Source organism: Cinclus cinclus, chromosome 6 (assembly GCF_963662255.1).
Source record: "Cinclus cinclus chromosome 6, bCinCin1.1, whole genome shotgun sequence".
Classification (NCBI taxonomy): domain Eukaryota; kingdom Metazoa; phylum Chordata; class Aves; order Passeriformes; family Cinclidae; genus Cinclus; species Cinclus cinclus.
In genome coordinates this window covers 9,362,538-9,386,089 of record NC_085051.1, presented here as the reverse complement: position 1 = coordinate 9,386,089, position 23,552 = coordinate 9,362,538, and the positions used below count along the sequence as shown (strand labels likewise).

The 23,552-nt window shown below is 56.4% G+C and overlaps 3 protein-coding genes across 3 annotated transcripts; 2 read left to right on the top strand and 1 right to left on the bottom strand.

Annotated features, from left to right (window-relative positions):
• Positions 1-150: 150 nt before the first annotated feature.
• TKFC (triokinase and FMN cyclase) lies at positions 151-4,403 on the bottom strand. Its single transcript, XM_062494248.1, has 18 exons — positions 4,335-4,403; positions 3,664-3,702; positions 3,390-3,579; positions 3,208-3,318; positions 2,943-3,124; positions 2,794-2,872; positions 2,606-2,695; positions 2,458-2,492; positions 2,277-2,361; positions 2,113-2,202; positions 1,913-2,029; positions 1,623-1,742; positions 1,391-1,528; positions 1,025-1,131; positions 838-941; positions 725-758; positions 529-618; positions 151-441 (listed from the first exon to the last, which is right to left on the bottom strand). The coding sequence occupies exons 2-18, from the start codon at positions 3,667-3,669 to the stop codon at positions 271-273; spliced, it is 1,749 nt and encodes a 582-aa protein (XP_062350232.1). The 5' UTR covers positions 3,670-3,702; positions 4,335-4,403; the 3' UTR covers positions 151-270.
• Positions 4,404-4,743: 340 nt separating this feature from the next.
• On the top strand, positions 4,744-16,615 carry DDB1 (damage specific DNA binding protein 1). Its single transcript, XM_062494804.1, has 27 exons — positions 4,744-4,804; positions 5,436-5,584; positions 5,687-5,803; positions 6,637-6,858; positions 8,038-8,152; positions 8,251-8,348; positions 9,043-9,201; positions 9,576-9,659; positions 9,810-9,926; positions 10,222-10,324; positions 10,432-10,507; positions 10,587-10,695; positions 10,908-11,086; positions 11,167-11,330; positions 11,411-11,518; positions 11,731-11,938; positions 12,037-12,132; positions 12,291-12,402; positions 12,837-12,960; positions 13,193-13,357; positions 13,682-13,776; positions 13,889-14,059; positions 14,530-14,639; positions 14,789-14,958; positions 15,069-15,171; positions 15,392-15,515; positions 15,804-16,615. The coding sequence occupies exons 1-27, from the start codon at positions 4,744-4,746 to the stop codon at positions 15,885-15,887; spliced, it is 3,423 nt and encodes a 1,140-aa protein (XP_062350788.1). The 3' UTR covers positions 15,888-16,615.
• Positions 16,616-17,937: 1,322 nt separating this feature from the next.
• On the top strand, positions 17,938-23,467 carry VWCE (von Willebrand factor C and EGF domains). Its single transcript, XM_062494590.1, has 20 exons — positions 17,938-18,047; positions 18,511-18,605; positions 18,679-18,768; positions 19,034-19,162; positions 19,249-19,365; positions 19,432-19,548; positions 19,873-20,001; positions 20,101-20,408; positions 20,483-20,576; positions 20,671-20,753; positions 20,952-21,039; positions 21,147-21,232; positions 21,366-21,483; positions 21,841-21,926; positions 22,097-22,193; positions 22,262-22,344; positions 22,495-22,585; positions 22,678-22,760; positions 22,866-22,956; positions 23,061-23,467. Exons 1-20 carry the CDS (start codon positions 17,938-17,940, stop codon positions 23,465-23,467), a joined length of 2,502 nt encoding a protein of 833 aa, XP_062350574.1.
• The last annotated feature ends 85 nt before the right edge of the window (positions 23,468-23,552 follow it).

Genomic DNA, 23,552 nt, shown 5'->3' with positions numbered 1-23,552 from the left:
CCCTGCTTCTATCTCCCTTCCAGCCTGGAGCAACAGGGGGCACCCCCACACCCCCAAATTCCACCATCCCACCTCTCCAAGCTAGCATGGGGGACACAGAGGGTTACTGTGGACCACATCCTAAGGTTTATTGGGAAATACAACCTTGAAGGAATACAGGGGGTTATTGGGATACACCTCCCTGTCACAAAGGGGGACACAAGGGTTTATTGGGATACACGTCTATCACTACGAACGGACACAGATTTTTGGGAATACGCATCCCTGTCATTACTGGGGGGTGCCCAGGGGGTCCCGCAGCCCCTCCAGCACCGCTCCCAGCACTGCTGCCACTGCCACAGCCCCAGGATCGGGCTGCTCCAGCCGGGATGAGCGAATGTAGCTGGCTCTGCCTGCCCCAGCCTCCATGTGCCTGGTGGCTTCTGCTGCCGCCTCTGCGCTCTGCCAGGGAAAACCGGGTGTTTTCCAGGATAATGGCAGGGATTCCCATCCAATTTTCCCACCATCCCAGCTCCCAGCTCTCCATACCTGGACAGCTGCTGCCAGCACTTGGAGCAGGTCGGCACCGGGACTGTGCAGAGAATGCAGAGCCTGTGCAGCTGCAAACAGCGAATCCAGCTGGGAAAAGTGAGAATTAGTCTGGGAGCCAGGGCTGAGGCCAGGTGGGAACTCCCTGGCATCATCCTGGAAGCCTTCCTGGCTCCTTGGCTCTCCCAGCACTCACCATTGTCCGGTCTCCTGGCGCAGCTCCTCCATACCTGTGTGGGATACAGGGAAATTCAGGGGGGATTTGGATTCCCAGGGGGAATTGGGATTCCACAGCCCCCTGGTACTGACCTCTGCATGGCCTCAATCCCGGCATCCATGGCGTCAGCCCACGCTGGGGAATCGCTGCGGCCGTGGAGGCTCTGGGCAGCCGCCGTCAAGAAGAGCCCGTAGAGCTTTGGGAATACTGTCAATCCCATCCTGGAAACACGGCCAGGTGTGTTCCCCCATTCCCATTTCCATTCCCATTCCCACTCACCACTCCAGAGGAACCTCCCATCTGCTCCAGCAGCACATCAGCCAGGGCGGAGAGCAGCTGGGCTGGGGCAGCCGGAGGTGGCTGGGAGCGCATCCATTCCTGGATGGCTGTGGGAATGGAAGGGACAATGGGATGGGGGTGGCTCTAGAGTCCCCTGTCCCTCCTGGGGACAAGCAGAGACAGCCCTCAGTTCTATAGTGAAGCTGCCACTGGATGCAGAGACATTCTGAGATACAAATACAAGAACGAGCACCCCAGGTTTCTTTAATCCCAAGAAAGGATATCCTGGGGAACTCCCCACTCCTTGGAGGTGCCATTGGGGTAGCATTCCCCACAATTCCCTGGATAATGGCCCCCCACACCCACCTTGGGCCGCCCGGGCATGTGTGTGGCCGCAGTCCCCATCACCTGCTCCCCGATCCAGCTCGTTGAGCTTATCCTGCATATTCAGCAGGGTGCTGCACACCCGCTGCAGGATGTGCTGCGCCCGCACCGTGCTGGGCCCTGCAAAGAAGTGATGCATCCCTGCACATTCCCGAGGGAAACTAAGGCCTGGGATGGTGTTGGGGGGGTGTGACAGGGGATGGGAGCTCTGTACCAATTCCAGTCTCATCCTGCATCTTCCTGGGTGGCTCTGTTGGTGCTGGCACCTCCTCCCTCTGGGTGGTCGCTGGTCCTGCGACAATGTTGGGCCACGCCATGGCCGTGGTCTTGGCATCTGCAGGAACCAGAGGCATGTGGTGGCTCAGGATTCCATAGGATCCTCAATGGCACACGCAGCAGCCAGGAATTCCACCCCCAGACATCCCACTGACCTCGTGTCCTGTCAACCAGCACATGGAAACCCTTGTGCCCCAATCCCAGGCCACATTCCCACTGGGAACTCACCGATCAACCTTACCAGCTCCTCATCCACCAGCATGAGGGTGAGGGAGACTCCAGCCATTTCCAGTGCCGTCATGAAGGATCCCACCAAGGCCCGGGCAATGCGGATCCCTCGGTTCTCTGTGGGATCCGGGATCAAGATGGGGGCATTCCAGAGTGGCTGGAGCCAGGGAATGAGATCCCAAACTCCCCTCTGCACTCACCTAGGCAGCGCACAGCAGCTCCAGCCACAATTCCCAGCTCCAGGCAGGACAGTCCGCCCAGGTTGTTCACCACGAGCACCACAGAGGATCCTGCAGGATGGGGGGCAGGATGAGACTGGGATCCAGGGGATTGGGAGGAGCACAGAGGGTCCTGGGGGGCTCACCAGGCGTCAGGGACAGGTGGGAAGCGTTGGATGGATCCGTCATGTGCTTCAGCATCGTCTCCACGGCCTTATCCGCTGGCAGCACCTGAAGGAGAAACAAAGAAGGGGAAGAGCTGAGTGGGGAGGACTGGGAATAGGGGAATCTGGGGACAGGGAGGAAACATCAGAATTCCCCTCTCACCTTCATCCTGCGCACTCCAGCCTCACCGTGGATCCCTACAAAGACAGGGCTGTGTCACATTCCAGCCCTGGTGATGCCTCCCCGGGGGGGACAGGGACATTCGGACCCTCCAGGGACCCGAGGGGGACACCAAGGGGCCGCTCCTCACCCAGCCCCAGCTCCATCTCGTCCTCAGCCAGCTGGAACGAGGGCTTGGATCCTGGGATGCTGCAGGGAGACAGGCTGAGACCCAGGGTACCTGTGCAGATGGGAATGTTCTGTTAAAACTGGGGGGAATTTTGGCATTCAGGGCCTGGGGTACACAGGACAGCATTCCCATGGGATAACACAACGCACCCATGACTTTGGCAGCTGTCATCACCTTCTTCTCGATCTCATCCAAGCTCGCTCCCGCCTCGGCCAGAGCTCCTGCCACCTGTCCCAGGCAGAGCGGTTGAGTGACACCCCATAATTCCCCAAATCCCCATCAAGGGTCCCAGCAGAACCTTGTGGATGAGGACAGTGCCACAGATCCCACGGCGCCCGGCTTTCCCCGGCTTGGTGAAGGCGCAGTCGTCCCCCACCACCACCATCCGCACGTCGGTCCCCTCGGCCCGCGCCCGCTCTAGGGCCATCCCAAAATTCAGCCGGTCCCCCGTGTAGTTTTTCACGATCAGGAGGATCCCAGCTGCAGGACAGATGTAGAGACAATGGGAACGACGCACCACTGGAGGGAGGAACCCCAAAATTCCACCCTGGTGCATTCCCAACCTGCTCCAGCCTGTGCCACGGCCCGGATGGCCGCCAGGACACTGCCCACAGACGGGGATGCGAACACAGCTCCGGCCACCACTCCGGTCAGCATTCCCTTCCCGATGTAGCCTGTGGAGAGGGAAAAGGGCTCAGCACCCTGTCTATGGGTGGAGGGTGCTAGTGGGACAGAGGGGTCTCACCTGCATGGGCAGGCTCATGACCAGAGCCACCCCCAGACAGCAGGGCCACACGGCCACGGATGGCCAGCAGGTCATCCCGAAGGACCACCCGGTGTCCCCGGAGCAGCCGGAGCCCCGGGTTGCAGGCCACCAGCCCAGCCAAAGCATCATCGGCACAGCCAGACACTGTTGTCACCAGTTTTTTGGGGACCTGAGAGGAAAGTGGAGAGAGGTGGGATGGAAAAAGGAGGAATGGCAACCCCACAGGAGTGACAACCCCCAGCTCCAGGCTCACCTCCATCAGAGCAGAGCGCAGCAGATACGAAGATAGAATCTGTGCGGAAAGAGGTCAAGGTCCAGTCTGGAAAGGACAGCGTTCTGGAGAGGGGAGGTTGGGAAGGGGGCAGGGTGGGATGGTGTCTGGTTGTGATGGTGATGCTATTGGGAGTGTCTGCTGAGAATGGGGCTGGGGTTGGAGCTGTCCCCAAACAGGGACACCTCCCCAGACAGGGAGTTCTTTTTGGGATAAGGTGCCAGCATGGGATCACTACCCCCTCATCCAGGCTGCCCTTTTAGGATGGGATAACCTCTAAACAGGGGCCCCTTTTTGGGATGAGAGAGAGGACCATGACGGCTCCCCCCGTCAAAGAGGGACCCCCTTCTGAGGTGGGAAATCAGGATGGGACCACTCCCCCAAACAGGACCTTTTTTTTTTTTCTTTTGTAATGGGGATACTCCCACGTTCAAGCATCTCCTCTCAGCGCAGGCCTTGAATGGATCCACACTCCCCCCCTCACAGCGTGGCCCCCCACCCCAGCTGGGGGAGAACAGAGCTTCGGGGAGCAGAGAAGGGGCTGCACCCTCCCATGCGGGGCCTTCCCTTCGGGATACGGCGTAGGATCAAGGGGGGATCAGCGTGGGTCCCGCGGGTTTTGGGGGAGACCCCCCGTGCATCCCCCTCCACACCTGCGCTATCCGGGGTCCTCCAGCCTCCCTTCTCGTCTGCTCTTCGCGGTCCTCCCGGCGGGCTAGAGCGTCTCCTCTCGTCTGCTCTTCACGGTCCTCCTAGCGGGCTAGAGCGGCCCCTCTCGTCTGCTCTTCGCGGTCCTCCTAGCGGGCTAGAGCGTCTCCTCTCGTCTGCTCATCACGGTCCTCCTAGCGGGCTAGAGTGGCCCCTCTCGTCTGCTCTTCACGGTCCTCCTAGCGTGCTAGAGCGGCCCTTCTCGTCTGCTCCTCCCGTGTCTTCTCAGCGGGCTAGAGCGGCCCAGTGCACCCACTTCCCGGAAGTGGCGGCGACGGCGGCGGAGAGGCCGCGCTCTCCGTTCCCCCCCGGTTTCCCCCGCGCCCCCCCCCGGGACTTCCCGGTTCCCCCAACATGTCCTATAACTACGTGGTGACGGCGCAGAAGCCGACGGCCGTCAATGGCTGCGTCACCGGTACCGCTAGGCGGGAGCTGACGGGAACACCCGGCTGGGGGAGGCGTGGGAGGGAGGTTATGGGGTACCGGGGGTACGGGGGACACGGGGGGATGGAGGTGTCGAGGGGAGCTGGGGGTCCCGGTGGGGTTTTGGGGCACCGGGAAGAGATTGGGAGTACGGGGAGGGTTTTGGGGTAGGGCAGGGTTTGGGGTTCACGAGTGTGTTTTGGAGTACGAGGTTTAGGGGTACTGAGGGTTTTGGTTTGCAGGAGGGTTTTGGGATAGCGGAGGGTTTTGGGACACTGGGGGATTTTGAGGTAGGGGAAGGATCAAAGTGCTCCTGAAATCCATAATAGTAATGAGAGAGAGTAGAATATGGGGAAGCTACGGGAGCCCCAAGTGCCCTGGGAATTCTGGGAGTGGTGGAAAGAGACCCCAGGAATGAGGATTTTTGAGGAAGGACAGCAGGAAGAGCATTTCTGTGGAAAAACAAGGAGTGCAGGCTAAGAGAAAGCAGTTGCTGAGAGCATTTAGCACTGTGGAAGGAACATGCTGGGATTTTGGGATGCTCCAGGGAGGCTGTGGGAGTGCAGCCCGGCACCCCAAAGTGTCAGCTGATCCCTCCTCTGGGATTCCTTCCCTCTTCCCAGGACACTTCACCTCTGCGGAGGACCTGAACCTGCTGATTGCCAAGAACACCCGGCTGGAGATCTATGTTGTGACAGCCGAGGGGCTCCGGCCCGTCAAGGAAGTGGGAATGTATGGAAAAACCGCTGTCATGGAGCTCTTCCGCCCCAAGGTGGGTGCTGGAAGAGCAGGGATGGAACTGTGCCCATCTGGGCAGGGTGGGATGGAAATGTCCACCCCTGGAATTTGCATTGTCTGTGTTTTTTTCGGGCAGGGGGAGAGCAAGGATTTGCTGTTCATCCTGACGGCCAAGTACAATGCCTGCATCCTGGAATACAAGCAGAACGGGGATAGCATCGACATCATCACCCGTGCCCATGGAAATGTGCAGGTGAGGGGCAGTGCAGCACCTGGAATGGGAATTCCCTTCCTTAGGGATGGTTCTGCCTTCCTGGAGCAGCAGGGTGTTGGACTTCTGTTGTTCTCTTGATGGCTCCTTGCTGGCTGCTGGATCTGGGATGGTGACTCCGGTCACAGGATGTTAGTCTTGGTCTCTGGGAGGATTTGTGGACTTCTGGGATGGTTTGGGTTGGAAAAGAAACCTTAAAGCTCATCCAGTTCCCTTCTGTGGGCAGGGACATCTTGTGCTATCCCACATTGCTCCAAGCCCCTTCCAGCCTAGCCTGGAACACTTTCCAGGGCTGGGGCAGCCACAGTTTCTCTGGAAAATCCATCCCAGGGCTTCATTAGCCTCACAGAGAAGGATTTCTTCCCAATATCCCATCTAAACCAGCACATGGAATCCTGAAATGGTGTGGGGTGGACGGGATTTATAGATCATCTCATTCCACCCTTTGCCATGGATACCTTCCACTAGACCAGGATGCTCCAAGCCATGTCCCTAAGGATTCAACTATCTTCTTGGGAGACCTTGTGGAATAACAAATTAAATTTGAGGAAAATTAAATCCTAAACTCCTTGTGAGGCCAAATTTTCCCTGGGAAATTAGTCTTTTGGAAATCCGTGGTGAAGCTGTGCAGTGTGGGAGCTCGGCCAGGTGTGGCAGTTGGCAAAGCATCTCCTTAGGCTTGGTGGCTTCCCAGCTGGAATTCTCAAGCCTGTTGGGAAGTATGCAAGGAGCCATTCCTGACCTAAGGGCTGGCAACTCTTGTCCCTGACACTAATCACTCTTTTCTTTCCCTTCTCTCTGGATTTGTCCCTCAGGATCGCATCGGCCGCCCCTCAGAGACCGGGATCATTGGGATCATTGATCCTGAGTGCCGGATGATCGGGCTGCGACTCTATGATGGCCTCTTCAAAGTCATCCCCCTGGATCGGGAGAACAAGGAATTAAAGGCCTTCAACATCCGCCTGGAAGAGCTCCAGGTCATCGATGTGAAATTCCTTTATGGCTGCCAAGCTCCCACCATCTGCTTCGTCTACCAGGTGCCTGTTTATCCATGGATAACCCAGGTGGAGCCAAGGGCTCCCAAGGTTTTCAAAAGGCTTTTTTGGAAGGCAAAATGAGGGATGATTTCAGCTTCTTCAGGTCCATGTTCCTCTATGCTGCCTTTTTCCAACTCTGGGAGAGAGAAAGCAACACTTCCTACCTTGGATGGGAATTATTCTTGTTAAACCCCCATGAGGAGCTTAGGGATCTTTCCAGCAAGGTCCATAACCAGTTTTTTCCCCATAGTGACACTTGAGCCTTTCCTTAAAAAACAAGGCCTGCTTGGTATTTTTGGGAGATGATTCCAGGTGTGCAAAGGGGATTCATAACCTCTCCCATCATCTGGCTTCTTATGGAGGGAGCATTCCAGGCCTTCTCTGGATGCCTGCCTTGATCCAAAGAGCCTTTGCTGTGCTGACTGAGCAAGGGATTAGATTTCCTTTGTTAAATTCCAGGCTATCCCGAGCTTAGCTGAAATCCCATGCCAGCAGTGGCTCCATTATTCCCTGTTTGGGCACTGCTGGATCCCTCCAAACTTCCCTGAGGGAAGGAATCACTTTGTCACCACATGCCTGGAGTTTGGGGGAACAGTTGGAAAAGTGCTTTTCCAGCCTTAATGATTCTATGATCCACATCAAGACAACTTGGATCCTTGGAGCAGGAGCAGGATATCAGTTCTGACTCATAAAGCTCTGGATTGTTTTGATCCCTGCCTATGGAGAGCAGGATGTTTCCAAACTGTTTCCTTAATTCTTTCTCCATTTATTACCCATTATGCCAGGGCTTGGTCTGAATAGGACACGGGGGCTGGGATAATTTTTGGGAAGTTCTGAAACCACAGGGAAATACAAAAAACCCTAAATTCCTGAACATTTGCAAGAACTGGGGAAGGTGGTGATAATCCATTATGCCACTTGTTCCCAGGTTGTCAGAGGAACACAAATTCCAGAATATCAATTGTAAAACAGTGGAAAAATACTTTCCAGTCTTTTGGCACAGGGATTTCCTCAGGGGGTATTTATATATGGAAAAGTTTGGGAGAATGGTGGTGTGTGGATGTGAGGGAGTATGAGGAGGTGGGAAGCCTCAACAGCTCCCTGGAATGGTGTTTATACAGGAGATGAGGTGGAATATCCTCACTTCTGGAATCTCATCCACTTCCTCTTCTCTTCCAGGACCCCCAGGGCCGCCACGTGAAGACGTACGAGGTGTCCCTGCGGGAGAAGGAATTCAACAAAGGCCCTTGGAAGCAGGAAAATGTGGAGGCTGAAGCCTCCATGGTCATTGCAGGTTCAGCCTTTTTTGTAAAAGATCTTCCTGTGTTTTTCCAGGCTGAATGGCTCCTTTTTTCCAGGCAGGTTGTCTCATGTTTGTTGTGTGTCCCACAGTGCCGGAGCCCTTCGGCGGTGCCATTATCATTGGGCAGGAATCCATCACCTACCACAATGGGGATAAATATCTGGCTATTGCTCCTCCCATCATCAAGGTGAGGGGATCCAGGAGTACATCCCAAAAAATCCCTCCTTTCCCAGGCCTCCCAGCCAGGAATTCAAGCCCCTGTTGTCCCAGATGTGGTCTAACAGTGTCTCTTACTTGGACTTCCAGAGGTTTGGCTTCCCAGTTGCAGTTTTTGGGGACTGAGGGATATCCATGATCCCTGTGTGCCTCCCCTTTCTGTATAGTTCTTGAAAATTTGTTTGGGCCCCAGGGAGTGGGATTAATTACGAATTAGTGCATGGTCTGGGCACAATTCCAGGGCAGAGCCTGGTTTGTTCTCAAGCATTGGAAAACATGGATGAGCCCCTTGGAGACTTGTTCAGAGGAGAAAAGACTTAAAGATTTTGGGCTAGCAATTGGACTTGTGGGTTTTGTGGGAATAACAGGCCACTTCCCACATTTTAATCAGAGAAGGAAGCACCAATGACATGGCTGAGGTGCTGGTCCGAGCTGAAAGAGGGCTAGAATTGCTATCCAAAGGTCCTTTTAAGATGGAAATAAGGATAGACTGAAAATCTTGGGGGAAGGAGCGGGAATATTGGTGCCTGAATGTCTCAATCCACTCCTGGAGCTCTGGAATGGGTGGGATACTGAAGCTGGGAGCATGTCACCTGCAAAGACCTTTGGGGGACCAGTTTGGGGCTGTTACAGTGGAATCCTAGAATTCCTTGCTATTCCTGCAGCAAAGCACCATTGTGTGCCACAACCGCGTGGATCCCAACGGATCACGGTATTTGCTGGGAGACATGGAAGGGAGGCTCTTCATGCTGCTCCTGGAGAAGGAGGAGCAGATGGATGGCACTGTCACCTTGAAGGATCTGCGTGTGGAGCTGCTGGGAGAGGTAGGAATCACCTGGGCCATCCCTGGCACTTGCCTGAGATTCTCTCAAGTCTGCATAAGGCTCCGTTTAGGAGTGACTGGGAATTCTGGGAACCTGAGGTGTTGATGCTTCACATTTGTCACAGCCCTGGACAGCTGGGAAAATTCCCTGTGGACACTTAAACTTACACCTTCTTCCCATTGTTTTTGCCTGGTATTTGCACTTGGAGGAGCAGTGGGATTTATGAAGGGATTAAATCCCCTCCCCATTCCCAGGGTTTTTCTGTTGGATAACATCTTTGTAGTGGATGGTGTGTGTGTGTGTGTGTGTTTGTGTGTTTAAGCCAGGACCTTTCCATGCCACTGGTAGGTCACCTGCCTCTTCTCATTTCCCAGACATCCATTGCTGAGTGCCTGACCTACCTGGATAATGGAGTGGTGTTTGTTGGCTCCAGGCTTGGAGATTCCCAGCTCGTGAAGGTACGTGGCAGCTCCTGGTTGTTTGTTCCCACAGGACTCGATTACCATCAAAACCTGGAGATGTAGATACATTTTCCTGTCTTCTTCTTTCCCACCCTTTCCCTTCCTGCTTCTTGAAAGACAGAAATTGATTCCAGTATTTATTCCCAGCTCAACGTGGACAGCAACGAGCAGGGATCCTACGTGGTGGCCATGGAGACCTTCACCAACCTTGGGCCCATTGTGGACATGTGTGTGGTAGACCTGGAGAGGCAAGGCCAAGGCCAGGTAATATTCCTGCTTTTCCCTTTTCACTGCTGTGAATTTTTGGCTGAGTGTGTCCATAAGATCATAGAATCCCAGAATGCTTTGGGTTGGAAGGAACCTTAAGGATCATCTCATTTCATGGGCAGGGACACCTTCCACTAGACCAGGTTGCTCTAAGCCCTGTCCAACCTGGCCTTGGTGGATCTTTCCAGTCCCTTCCAACCCAAACCATTCCAGGATTCCATGATTCTAGATGGGGTTTGCCATTTCCCTGATCCCAGCACCAGCTGGTAAAGTCCATCTGCTTTTCCTCCAGCTGGTCACCTGCTCCGGGGCCTTCAAAGAGGGATCGCTGCGGATCATCCGGAACGGCATTGGGATCCATGAGCATGCCAGCATCGACCTGCCAGGAATTAAAGGTGTGGGAGGTGTTCCACAGCCTGAGAGGGGACATGATGGGCACAGATGAAGTTAGGATGTGGAATTGTGAGGAAGTGTGTGAGGAACTGTGGCCTCCTTGTTGCAGGATTGTGGCCACTGAGGTCGGATCCGCACCGGGAGACGGACAACACCTTGGTGCTGTCCTTTGTTGGCCAGACCAGGTAAAGGTGGGATGAGCTGATCCAGGCTCTCAGCCCCATGTCAGAACAGGAATTAATGGGAATTCCCTTCCTTGCTCAGGGTTCTGATGTTGAACGGAGAGGAAGTGGAGGAGACAGAGCTCACAGGATTTGTGGATGACCAGCAAACGTTCTTCTGTGGCAACGTGGCGCATCAGCAGCTGATCCAGGTAATTCCAGCATGAGGAAAACATGGATGTGGCTCTTCTGGTGCCATATGCATTGTGACATATCCAGGGCAGAGGTTGGAATGCTTCCCTGAGTTGATGGGATCAGCAAACAGGATCCTGGGTTCGTGTTTCTAAGGAAAGAGGGAGGTTCTTGCTGTGCCACCCACCTTGGAAAAACTGTTTTCCATGATTTTTCCTGTCTCTCTTCCCAGATCACTTCTGCCTCGGTGCGACTGGTCAGCCAGGAGCCCAAATCTCTGGTGAGCGAGTGGAAAGAGCCCAATGGGAAGAACATCAGTGTCGCTTCCTGTAACAGCAACCAGGTGGTGGTAGCTGTGGGAAGAGCCTTGTACTACCTGGAAATCCGGCCCCAGGAGCTCCGGCAGATCAGGTGAGCCCACATCCTGAGAGCTCTTGGGATGCTGGGATTTGGGGTCCAGGTAGACACCTGTCCTCCATCCTTTCTCCCAGCTGCACGGAGATGGAGCACGAGGTGGCCTGCCTGGACATCACCCCCCTGGGAGATTCCAACGGGATGTCCCCTCTCTGCGCCATCGGGCTCTGGACCGACATCTCCGCCCGCATCCTGAAGCTCCCATCCTTTGAGCTGCTGCACAAGGAGATGCTGGGAGGAGGTAAGAGCCTCCCAAGGGTGGCAGTGGTCACTGACCATGTCCTGAGCGACCTCGTCCATCCCTTTTCCTGCTTCCCACAGAGATTATCCCTCGCTCCATCCTGATGACGACCTTCGAGAGCAGCCACTACCTCCTGTGTGCCCTGGGGGACGGAGCTCTCTTCTACTTCGGCCTCAGCCTCGAGACAGGTGACCTTTTCCCTTCCTTTCCAGTTTTTTGGGAAAGATCCTCCTTGCTTTCTCAGCCTCATGCTCAGGTGGGACTGGCTGTGGGCTGAGGGATTTCTCCCACACACTGGAGGAAGGAGATGGATTCTTAAAGCTGGAATGTACTTAGCCACACTCCTTTTTTTCCCTGAGGTGTTGAGACACATCCCAGTCCCTTTTCCCTTTGAATCCAGGCTTGCTGAGTGACAGGAAGAAGGTGACCCTGGGCACGCAGCCCACAGTGCTGAGGACGTTCCGCTCCCTGTCCACCACCAATGTGTTCGCTTGCTCCGACCGCCCCACCGTCATCTACAGCAGCAACCACAAGCTGGTCTTCTCCAATGTCAACCTCAAGGAGGTCAACTACATGTGCCCCCTCAATTCCGATGGCTATCCCGACAGGTGAGCCCGCCACGAGTTCACGATCCTAAAGAATATGGAGGAGAGGGAGGTTCTTGCTGTTTCACCCAGTGTTTTCCATGATCTTTTTCCCCCACAAGTTTGGCCTTGGCCAACAACAGCACTCTGACCATCGGCACCATTGATGAGATCCAGAAGCTCCACATCCGCACTGTTCCCCTCTACGAGTCGCCCAGGTGAGGATTCCTGGGTGAGGATTTCTGGGATCAGGGTGCTGTGCTGCAGAGGACAAGGGTTGTGGTGCTGCTATCCCAACAGCTCTTGTTGCTTCCAGAGCTCTTGGAATGGCCTTTCCGGGCTCTTGCACCCACATGGCTCTCTTTTTGTCCCACAGGAAAATCTGCTACCAAGAGGTGTCCCAGTGTTTTGGGGTGCTCTCCAGCCGGATTGAGGTGCAGGATGCCAGTGGGGGCACCACAGCGCTCAGACCCAGTGCCAGCACCCAGGTGAGATCCCAGCCTGGGTCATCCCTATGCTGTGAGGATCAGAACTCCTGATCCAGGTTTTCCTTGATGGTCCTTGCCTCCAAAGCTATGAGTCCAGTCCAGTATCTCAGCTGAGGAGGAATGGGATGGCAGGATCTCTCCAAGGGGGTGATACAGCCACTGTTCCATGTGATCCCCTTTATTTTTCGGTGCTGCTCCTTCCATATCCCATACAGCTTCTTTGTGGTCTCCAAGGTTTTCCTTTTCCCAAGGATCCAGCTCTGTGTAAACTCAAATTAGCACCATCACTCAGCTCTGCAGGAGCAGGGAGGGTGTCTCTTTACTCATTCCTTGCTCCACCTGTTCTCTCATCCCTTTTCCCCCTCACTGGCTGCTTGAGGCTGTGTGGATATCCCAAGTAGCACCGGAATATGATGGATTTTCCTGTTTCCCAGGCCTTGTCCAGCAGCGTGAGCACCAGCAAGCTGTTTTCCAGCAGCACAGCTCCACACGAGACATCCTTTGGAGAAGAAGTGGAAGTGCATAACCTGCTCATCATTGACCAGCACACCTTCGAAGGTACCTGTCCCATCCCAAAATCCAGCTTTTCCAATCCTGGAGAAGCTCAGGGGAGCTTCAGGCAAAGCATTTTTCAGAGCAGCCATGAGGTTTAGGGAATACCAATTTTTGATGGCACAGTGTGGTGGGGAATAGGACAGAGAATCTTTAGGATGTGTCTTAAGCTTTCAGTTTAAGGACTTTGGGATCCCAGTTGTTCCTCCCTTTCCTACTTTTTTTTTTTTATTCCCAGTGCTCCATGCTCACCAATTCCTGCAAAATGAGTATGCCCTCAGCCTGGTCTCCTGCAAGCTGGGAAAGGATCCCAACACATACTTCATTGTGGGCACTGCCATGGTGTATCCTGAGGAAGCAGAACCCAAGCAGGGCCGGATTGTCGTCTTCCACTACTCCGATGGTAAGAACAAGGTGTTCTCACCTGGAAAAATCCATCTTTTTTTTTCGTGGGAGATGAGGGGTGAGCTCCTCAGACCCCAGAGATCTTGTGTCCCAGGAGCAGTTTTTCCCAAGGAATCTGTTGTCAGGATCTGTGGGTGCTGTGTTTCCTTTCCCCCTGTCTCCTAGAGAAGCCAAAGAATCCCTCACCAACCCTGGGTTCTGGGATTTGCTTCCCATGTCACTTGTCCCCCTCAGAGAGAGTTTTGTAGGAAGCAAAATTCAGGCCAGCTCAGCTAAACCCCCTTTGGATAAACAACCCAAGTAATGCCTGGCTTTATTCCAGGGAAGCTGCAGAGCTTGGCTGAGAAGGAGGTCAAGGGAGCTGTGTATTCCATGGTGGAATTCAACGGGAAGCTGTTAGCCAGCATCAACAGCACGGTAGGCAAGGCCCTTACTTTTTTTGGGAGCATGTTTGTGGATCTGGATGTCAGCCAGCTGTCTGTTGAGGAGCTCCCATGTGGAGAATCCTGACCCGTGTCCCATCCTACAGGTCCGTCTGTACGAGTGGACAGCGGAGAAGGAATTGCGCACGGAATGCAACCACTACAACAACATCATGGCCCTGTACCTGAAAACCAAGGGGGATTTCATCCTGGTGGGAGACCTCATGCGCTCCGTGCTGCTCCTGGCCTACAAACCCATGGAAGGGAATTTCGAGGAGGTACGGAAGCGGTGCCAGGAATCTGTTCTGACAGCTCTGGGCACAGGGAATGGTGTTGGAGGGGATAAAAGGAGGAGTTTAGCTTGACTGCATAAAGTTTGATAAGGATCCCTGTGGTTTATGGAGGGATGGATCCCTCAGTTTCCAGGGAACTGGCTGTGGGAAGAGCAGCTGGTGCCTGGTGGGTGGGAGGTGCCATCTGGGATGCCTGCTGTCCATTTGGAATAGTGGTTTAAATTGCTGGAGTGGCTTTGGCATAGGCTGCTATGCACCTTCCCAGCATGTTATCCAAGTGCCACTTGGACTAGGACCATCTCCAGGAGTGCCTTTCCTGCTCAGCTGCTTCCTGGAGCAGAGAGGGACATGCTGGATCCTGCCTCGCTCCTGAATATTGGTGTTGGGTAGGATGAGGATGCAGAATTCCAGGCCAGGCCACCTGGACACAGCATGTCCTTTCTCACCCCTAACAGATTGCCCGGGATTTCAATCCAAACTGGATGAGTGCCGTGGAAATCCTGGATGATGATAATTTCTTGGGAGCAGAGAACGCTTTCAATCTGTTCGTGTGCCAGAAGGACAGGTAAAATGGATGGGATGGATTGGGGATGGGCATGGACATGGGCATGGGATGGGATGATGGGATCTTCAGGAAAACCAGAGGAGCTTTTGGGAGCAAGGGAAAGTTTTGGCGTGCCCCCATCCGGGACTGAGCAGTGTTTGGGATTCCAGTGCGGCCACGACGGATGAGGAGCGGCAGCACCTGCAGGAAGTGGGATTATCCCACCTGGGAGAGTTTGTCAATGTCTTCTGCCACGGATCCCTGGTCATGCAGAATTTGGGAGAGACTTCCACGCCCACCCAGGGATCCGTGCTCTTCGGCACTGTCAATGGAATGATCGGTGAGGAGCAGAGGCTGAGGATTCCCTGCAGAATCCTGGAATGGTTTGGGTTGGAAAGCTCATCCAGCTCCACCTCCTGTCATGTTTCCATGTCTGTTATTCCTGTGCAGGCCTGGTGACATCCCTGTCAGAAAGTTGGTACAACTTGCTCCTGGACATGCAGAACAGGCTCAATAAAGTCATCAAGAGCGTGGGGAAGATTGAGCATTCCTTATATCCTTTGGCATTCCAGCCAGGAGCTTGTGCTGGGTGGGGGTACCAGCTGGAGAGGATGGGGTGGGTTTGCCATTTCCCTGAGCAATCATGGAATTAAAGATGGGAAAACTGTCTGAGACCACAGAATCTGACCATTAACCCAGCACTGCCATCCCACCATTAACTGTGTCCAGGGCTGGTGTTATTCCCTGTGGATTTGGCTCCTTGACAGCAGCACCTGGAGATCGTTCCACACCGAACGGAAAACGGAACCAGCCACGGGATTCATCGATGGAGACCTGATTGAGAGTTTCCTGGACATCAGCAGGCCCAAGATGCAGGAAGTGGTGGCAAACCTGCAGGTGAGCTTGGGAATATGGCCTTGGATCCTTCAAGGACCTTGCTTAGGAATCCAGGCTCAGTAAATCATGGAGGTGTGGAGTTATGGAATGGTTTGTGTTAGAAGGGACTTAAAGACACCTCCCAGTAGACCAAGTTGCTCCAAGCCTCGTCCATCCTGGCCTGGAACACTTCCAGAGATGGGGAAACCACAGCCCCTCTGGGAAATGTTAAATGCACACCTTCCTGAATGATCTGGGAATGCTTTTGGTAACTGCCAATGTCTCCAATGCCTTTTCCTCCCTGTGCAGATCGATGATGGAAGCGGGATGAAGAGGGAAGCCACCGTGGACGACCTGATAAAGATTGTTGAGGAGCTGACCCGGATCCATTAGCAGGATTTGGGAATGTTGCCTACCCCTACCCTCCACATGGAGCCAAGGGAGTCCTTCCCCAGCTGTGCCTAACACTGGCAGCAGTGGCTGGAGGGGGAATCTCACAGGGGCAGCAGCTTATTAGGAATTTGGGGGGGTGTTGGTCATCTCCTGCTGGGATTCATGGATTCTGCAGAATTGGCTGTGCCCAGAACTGTCCCTTTCCTTGGGTGATCCACTGGGATCTGATGCCCTTGCCTCGATTCCCTTTTCCCTGGTATCCTTAGATATTTTATTACATTTTTGGCTTTTGTTTTCGCTTTTGATCCTGGTTTTTTGTTGTTTTTTTGATTCCTTGTGGTTTTTTTGGAAGAGGAATCAAAGCTGGAGGAGCAGCGGAGGCTAGAGCTGAGCAGGATAACTCTCTCTCCATAGGATCTATGCCTTGCTTAGGGAGGGAAGTTCTGGGGAGTTCAAGCTGTTGCTGATTTCGGAGTTTTACCAAATAAAGTAGTCCAAGAGGAAAGATCTGTGTGCTGGAGAATGATGATATCCATGTCCTTGGCTCTGGGATCTTGGGGACACCTGTTTTCCAGGTGGATTTTTCTGGCTTTTCTTGGATTTGTAGGAAATTTTAGTTCCTTGCCTGATTGCCAGTGGCACCATGAGTGCCTGGAGAACAGATTGTAATGGAAATTTTTTGTGAAAGCTGGATTTTCCAGCCTCTGGCAACTCATTAATAGTTCTCATGGTTTCCCACCTCCTTCACATCTCTCATGGAATTTGGGGGTAATTCTGGATCTTTCCATGCTCTCCCCAGCCAGGATCTCCTCTGTGACCCCTGGTTAAGTGCCTTCCAAGTCCCATTGCATGCGAGTTTTTCCCAAATCCTTCCCTCCCAGAGATAGCTCGTGCTGGAAGCATCCCTGGCTCCTGCTTCCATCCCATATTTTCAGAGGGGGCTGCAGGGATAAGGCTATATTTGGACATCTCTTCCGAGAGCTGGGGGAGCAGGGAGTGACCTTGGACTCTGCTGCTGCTTTTATTACCTCAGGCTCTGTTTACCTGCCTGGAGCAGCCTTTTCCCAAATTTTGGGAGGCCCAAGGAGTGGCACAGCCTGGATCCTGGAAGCACTCCCCTTTTCCCACCAAAACTGAGGGTGCTGGTGCCAATGCAATGTTGGCACCCTGCTTTTTTTTGGGATAAAAGAGCTGATGGCCAGGGGTGGATCATTGTTTATTCATTGCCACTGGTCATGGAGCCACCTCCCAGGGATTTGGGATCACATTCCCTTAGGTCAGGAGCTTCCTATGGCTGCACTGGGTTCCTAAAAAACCAGCGTGCTCCCCCTACCACGGTTTTCATTTGAAAGAGGGCTGTGACTTGCCTGGGTGATCCCAACCCTTGGGCAGGATTTTGTGGGGAGAAATCTATGCTGGATTGGGAATTTTGGAGGCAGCAGCACCCTTTGCTCCATGGGGATCAATCATTTACCTGCCTCCGACCTTTGCTTCATTCCCTGCCCTGGGATGGGACCACGGGGTTGGGGGGAATCTGGGGATCAGCGGAGCGGGGTGTCCTGCAGCATCCCTCTCCCTCCTGGATGCATCCCACCATCCCGGCTCCACTTGGCCCCCTTCTCTGCCGCGTGGGTCCCCGTGCAGGGCTGGGAAGGCGGCCCAGCGCCTCCAGGAGAAGGAGGAGGAGGAGGAGGAGGGGTGGGGAGAGGCCATGCCGGAGCTTTGCCAGATGTGGGAAAGGAGAGAAGGGGGGACGCCTTTCCCGCTGCTTCCCATACCGAGGGGGGACCCCGTTCCCCGGCCCGCAGCCAGGGCAGGAACGGCCGGGATGCCACCACTCGCCCCAGTTGAACGGGACAATCTTGGGGTGACCCCAGACCCCCCGTGCGGGTTTGGGGGGGTGGGTGGGTGCCGCTGGCGACCCCCCCGCTCTCGCCCCCCTCCAATCCCGCATTGTTCCCGGCTCGGCGGGAGGAGGAGGAGCAGGGCCAAGGGCCAGCGGGAAGGCAGGCGGGAAGGCGGGCGCCGGGACGTGCTGGAGCCGCCTGTCATGTTGGTGGAGCTGCTCTTCCAGGCTGCCTGTGTGTCCCTGTTCCTCTCCAGCGGCCAGGGCAGGGTGTATCCCGCGAGGAAGAAGCCGGCCAGCTTTGCCGTGGAGAGGTAGCTGGATCCCCCCCTTTTCCTTCTCCCTCTTCCAGCTACACCTGGGATGGGCAGCGTGCTGAGCTCCGGCTATCCCTGCCTCCAGCTGCAGGAGGGCTCCCAGCAGGAGGGGCTGCACCCCGCAATTCCCTCCCTCTTCCCAAGTCCAGGGGAGCATGACACTTCTCCCCACATCCCTGTCCTTGTCCCCACATCCCCGTCTTGCTCTCCGTATCCCTGTCCAGCCGGGGGACGCTTCTCCTGTCACCACGTGCTGGGATGTTTGGGATGGTTGGGAAGCGGTTGTCCCCTCTGTGTCCCACCTTATCCTGCCTTCCTCTGATCCGTGCTACGCTCTGCTTCCCGGTACATGGGGCACATCATGACTGCTCCGGTTGTCCTCCTGTCCTTGCATTCCTGGGACCTTTGCTCCATGCAGGGGGCTCAGGACAGGGTGGCCTCAGGCTCTGGTGTCCCACAGGCGCCGCGTGGGGCCCCACGTCTGCTTCCCAGGCTCCAGCAGCGGATGTTGTCCCGGCTGGATGCTGTCCCCGGGCAGCGGGAAGTGCACCCTGCGTGAGTATGGGGCTCTGGGGGGCTTGTGGGGGTCCTATTCCCATTCCCAGAGCTCCTGTTCCAATTCCCACAGCACTCTGCTCCTTTGGCTGCGGTGGTGGTTCCTGCATCGCTCCCAACCTTTGCATGTGCCCGGATGGAGAGCAGGGAATCACCTGCCCAGGTACTGAGAAATGTGGTTATGCTGGATGCCCTTCCCACTCCAAGCCAAGAATCCCAAGGGATGGAGATGGCCACAAACCCGTGGGCGCCATGCCCAACCCTCTTCACTCTCCATTCCACAAATCTCAGCAGATGGAGGTGACTGTGGCTCTTTGTCACCTCTCCCAGACACTGTACCCATCCCTGGGGAATCCATGGAGCAGGATGGGAAGCGGGTGGTCCTGGGGTGGCATGGGTACCCTGTGGACACCGTGTCCGTGTTCCAGAACCGCTGGGAACTTGTGGAGAGTACGGCTGTGACCTGTCCTGTAACCAAGGCGGCTGCCAGGAGGTCGCCCGCGTGTGTCCCGTTGGCTTCTCCATGGCCGAGACGGCCAACGGCGTCCGCTGCACCGGTGAGCAGGAGTGATGTATCCCAGTGGGAGCAGGCATCCCGGTGGTGTCCACATCCCAAATCTGACCGCTCCCTGTGTCCCCCTAGACATCAATGAGTGCCAGAGCGCAGCCTGCGAGGGGACGTGCGTGAACACGGAGGGTGGATTTGCCTGCGAGTGCGGAGCTGGCCGGGAGCTCTCTGCCGACCACCGCAGCTGCCAGGGTGCGCGGGGTCCCAGGGGAGTGGCCGGGGTTCCCAAGGGATCCTGACCCTCATCCCAACCCCCAGACATGGATGAATGCCAGGCCATGCCGTGCCAGCACCGCTGCGAGAACAGTGTGGGCAGCTACCGCTGCTCCTGCCGACCCGGATACCACCTCCACGGGAACCGGCATTCCTGCGTAGGTGAGCACCAGGATGGGGCCCTTCCCATCAGTCCCAGAGGATGGAGGTGCCCTGAGCACTGTGCCAGACCCCCTTCCCTCTCCATGCCATGAATTCCAAAGAGATGCAGGTGCTGTGAGCCTATGGGCTCAAGCCAGACCTGTTTCCCTTATTATGCTACAAATCCCAAGGAATGGAGATGTCCATGAGCCCATGACCACAGTGCTGCCACCTCATCCTCATCCCTATGTGGGCCATGCTGAGCGTCCATCCCGGTGCTCCAGTCTCTTTCCTGGGCCACATCCTGGGGTGCAGCACCTCTTGCCACATTCCCTTATCCCGCAGATGTGGACGAGTGCCGGTGGCCTGGCACACGCCGCTCCTGCCAGCACAGCTGCCACAACATTCCTGGCAGTTTTCGCTGCTCTTGCCGCCCTGGATACCGGCTCAGCGCAGACAGGGTGTCCTGTGAAGGTATCCGTGTCTTTCTCCTGGCTGAGGGAGCAGAGTGGGATGCTCCCATCTCCCTGCCTGCCCCAAGTGATGTCTCTGCCTTCCTGATTTCCTTTCTAGGGTATCCCAAATCTATCCTGGCCCCGTCACCCATCCTGCAGTCCCTGCAGCATCCACCCACCCTTGTCCTGCTCCCTCCCAGCTCCCACCTGCTCCCGAGGGGCTCCCCCTCTCCCCACCTCCCTGTGGCAGCTCCTGGTACACAGTTCCCTCCCTCTTCCCCATCCCTGTCCCCTGAGCCATCCCCACGTGCCATGGGAGCCCCTGGCACCTCCATCCCACCATCCCGTCATTGTTGGCACCGGGGGATCCCTCGGGAGCCTGGCACTCACTGGACAGAGCTGGGATGCCAGAGCTGCACCTGCCAGGTGAGCATCCTGTCCTCCCACCCCTTCCCATGCCATCATCCCGACCTGGGATGAGCCACCATGTGTCCTGGCAGGGCGGGCAAGTCCTCTGTGACACCGTGAGCTGCTCAGTTCCCTGCTCCCACCCGCTTCCCGCTCCAGCTGGGGGTTGTTGCGCCACCTGCACGGGTGAGTCCCCCCACCCCCACAATTCCCCCAGTTCCCAGGATGCCCCCACCCCTTGAATTCCCAGGGGGATACCCCTGAACCCCATGGCTCACAGGGTGCCTGCACGAGGGGGTGGCCAGGGATGATGGCGAAGTCTTCTCCCCATCTGATGGGAATTGCACCGTCTGTGTCTGCTTGGTGAGCTGAATTGGGATGGGAGAATTCCCCCTCATCCCTGGGAACCTCCCAGCCCTGGAGACCTTTATCCCTGGGGACCCTTATCCTGCATCCTGGCTTACCCATGGATTGGGATGCTCTGGAGTGGATGACACCCTCCGATCATCCCTCCATGGGGAATCAGGGTCCTCTTTCTCAGTTCCACGCTCCTCCCCACAGGCCGGGAATGTCTCCTGCCTCTCCCCAGAATGCCCCCCAGGATCCTGCCCCAGCCCCTCTCCGGCTGACTGCTGCTCCTGCAATCCAGGTGATCTCAGGACCCTTAGCCTAGGGGTGTGAGGACCTCCAGGCTAGGCTCGGGGTTAGGGAGGAGCCATGCTTGGCTCTCTAGCCTTCTGCTTCCCCTTTTTCCAGAAAAGTGCAATTTCCGGGGACGCACATACACGCACGGAGCCCGGTTCAGCCTGGATGGGGATGACTGCACCACCTGTGTCTGCCAGGTGAGTCCTGGATGTCTTCAGGGATGAGGATCCCCAGGGATACTGCAGTGCTTCCCTGCACCTGCTGGGGGCATCCCAGCTTTGCTCGGGGCAGATGGTAGGGACAGCAGGCAACCCATTTCTGTGTTCCCAGGGAGGAGAGGTGGAATGTTCCTTCACTCCCTGCCCCATGCTGGATTGTCCCCAGCACCAGCGGCACCTGCGTCCCGGGCAGTGCTGCTCCACCTGCCGGGACCCTCCGGCCCCTGCCGGTGAGTCGGGATGAGAGACACAGCTGGGAATGGGCAGGGAGAGGGATGAGGGGGAAAAGCTGGGGGAAAAGGGAATGGCATGGCACGGGAAGAACAGCTGGGATAGAGGATGTGGGGAACACGTGGGTACGGGGAGGGTGGGATGTTTGGGTATTTGGGGATGGAATCTGGGGGAGGGCAGAGTGGGATGAGGGGGGATAACTGGAGACCGGGAGGGGGTGGGGTGTGGGGATAGTTGATGATGGGAAGGGTGGGAGATGGGGAATACCTAGGAACAGGGAGGGTGGAATATAGGGAGCCCCTGAGGACAGGGAGGGTAGGTTTTACGGGACAGCGGGGAACAGGGATCCTACTCAGGTTGCTTCCTGGATGACAACGGCGTGGAGTTTCCCGTTGGACAGATCTGGTCTCCAGGCGATCCCTGTGAGTTATGCATCTGCCAGGTGAATGAGAACCTGCTCTGCTTCATTCCCTCTTCCCTATTCCTGCCCCAGCGCACGGCTCCTGCCCCATTCCCACCCTCAGGATGCCCGTGGCCTGGCAGGCCCCAAATCCCCCAAATCCTACGGGTTTGGGAATGCCGAGGTGTCTGTCAGGGTGTTCCCGCCTGCAGGCAGACGGCTCCGTGAGCTGCCAGCGCACGGATTGTGTGGAGACGTGTCCTTATCCCATCCGCATTCCCGGGCAGTGCTGCCCCGACTGCTCCGCAGGTGAGGGCGTGCCCGGAATTCCGGGATTCTGAACCGCCCGGGGACCGCCTGAGCCCCTCTCCCCGCAGGCTGCACCTACATGGGGAAGATCTATTCCAACAATGAGACCTTCCCGTCGGCGCTGGATCCCTGCCTGAGCTGCATCTGCCTGGTGAGGGCTGGGCCGGGCATTCCCAGAGGATTTGCGGCTCCCGCCCCGTGGGCTGAAGCCCGGTTTTTGGCTCCGTTGCAGGGAAAAGCTCCGGGGGCGCTCCGGGGTTCCTAACGCCCGGCCCTCGGGGGTCTCTCCCGTCTCTCGCAGCTGGGCTCGGTGGCCTGCTCGCCTCTGGAATGTGCCATCGTGTGCTCCTACCCCTTCCACCCCGAGGGTCGGTGCTGCCCCGTCTGTGAGGGTACGAGTTCGGGTGGGTCCCCAAAATACCCCTGAACGCCCCAAAATCCCCCCGAGCCCCCCAAAACACCCTCTGGACCTTGGTCCCTGCAGACTGCAACTACCAGGGCAGGAAGGTGGAGAACGGCCAGAGCTTCATTCCCGAGGGACAGCCCTGTACCCGCTGCACCTGCCAGGTGAGATTTCCCACCCATTCCCATGGCATGCTCGTGTCCATGGAGCGCCTGTGCCACTGGATCCCAGGAAGGGCTGGCAGGGATGGCTGATCCCTGTTTTTCCAGCTTGGAGAGGTGAGCTGTGAGGAGAGGCCGTGCCCCCACTCCTGCTCTGAGCCCCACACACTGCCCGTGGGCTGCTGCCCATCCTGTGCAGGTAATGGGATCCCCGGATCCATCCCTGGGCACTTGGATGTACCCCCTCTGGACTGGGGGTCCTGGGAAAGAGGTGAGTGCTGACCAAAATCCTCCCTCTGTCAGCCACAGACATCCGACTCCTGCTGCAGGACAGAGACCTGTTCCCATCCTCATCCCAGTCCCCATCTTCACCCCCATTCTCATCCCAGTCCCCAGTCCCTGAAGATTCACCCCCTGGCACCCCTCAACACCACCGCTACCGCCTGGCCCAGCTCCTGTTTCCCCCCATGCTCCCCCTCGGCCCCTCTCCGGGGATTTGGGGTGCTGGGAAGCCCCCACCAACCACTCCGAGTCCCTCCGGATATCCCTTGGCACCCACTGTGCCCCCCGACCCCCTCTGTGAGGCCACAGTCCCCCCAAATCCCACAGGCAGCCCTGAGGCTCAGGGATCCCCCAGGAATGAGGATCCCTCTGCGGTGCCATCAAACAGCCCCAGGTTCCAGGTGCCAGGTGTGCCTGGAATGCCATGAGGAGGAGAAGGAGGATGAAAAAAAGGAGGAAAAGGGGGTCTGCAGGACCAGCAGGCCTGGCCCTGGGGAGGGGGCAGCTGTCCCC

Coding starts and splice junctions, on each gene's coding strand:
- TKFC (XM_062494248.1), bottom strand. Junction 1,529..1,622: donor GCAGGATGAGACTGGAATTG/GTACAGAGCTCC, acceptor ACTTCTTTGCAG/GGCCCAGCACGGTGCGGGCG. Junction 942..1,024: donor TGGGAGGTTCCTCTGGAGTG/GTGAGTGGGAAT, acceptor GTATTCCCAAAG/CTCTACGGGCTCTTCTTGAC.
- DDB1 (XM_062494804.1), top strand. CDS start 4,744: ATGTCCTATAACTACGTGGTGACGGCGCAGAAGCCGACGGCCGTCAAT. Junction 10,325..10,431: donor CGACCTGCCAGGAATTAAAG/GTGTGGGAGGTG, acceptor TCCTTGTTGCAG/GATTGTGGCCACTGAGGTCG. Junction 13,358..13,681: donor CGTCTTCCACTACTCCGATG/GTAAGAACAAGG, acceptor GCTTTATTCCAG/GGAAGCTGCAGAGCTTGGCT.
- VWCE (XM_062494590.1), top strand. CDS start 17,938: ATGTTGGTGGAGCTGCTCTTCCAGGCTGCCTGTGTGTCCCTGTTCCTC. Junction 18,048..18,510: donor GCCAGCTTTGCCGTGGAGAG/GTAGCTGGATCC, acceptor GGTGTCCCACAG/GCGCCGCGTGGGGCCCCACG. Junction 18,606..18,678: donor CAGCGGGAAGTGCACCCTGC/GTGAGTATGGGG, acceptor CAATTCCCACAG/CACTCTGCTCCTTTGGCTGC.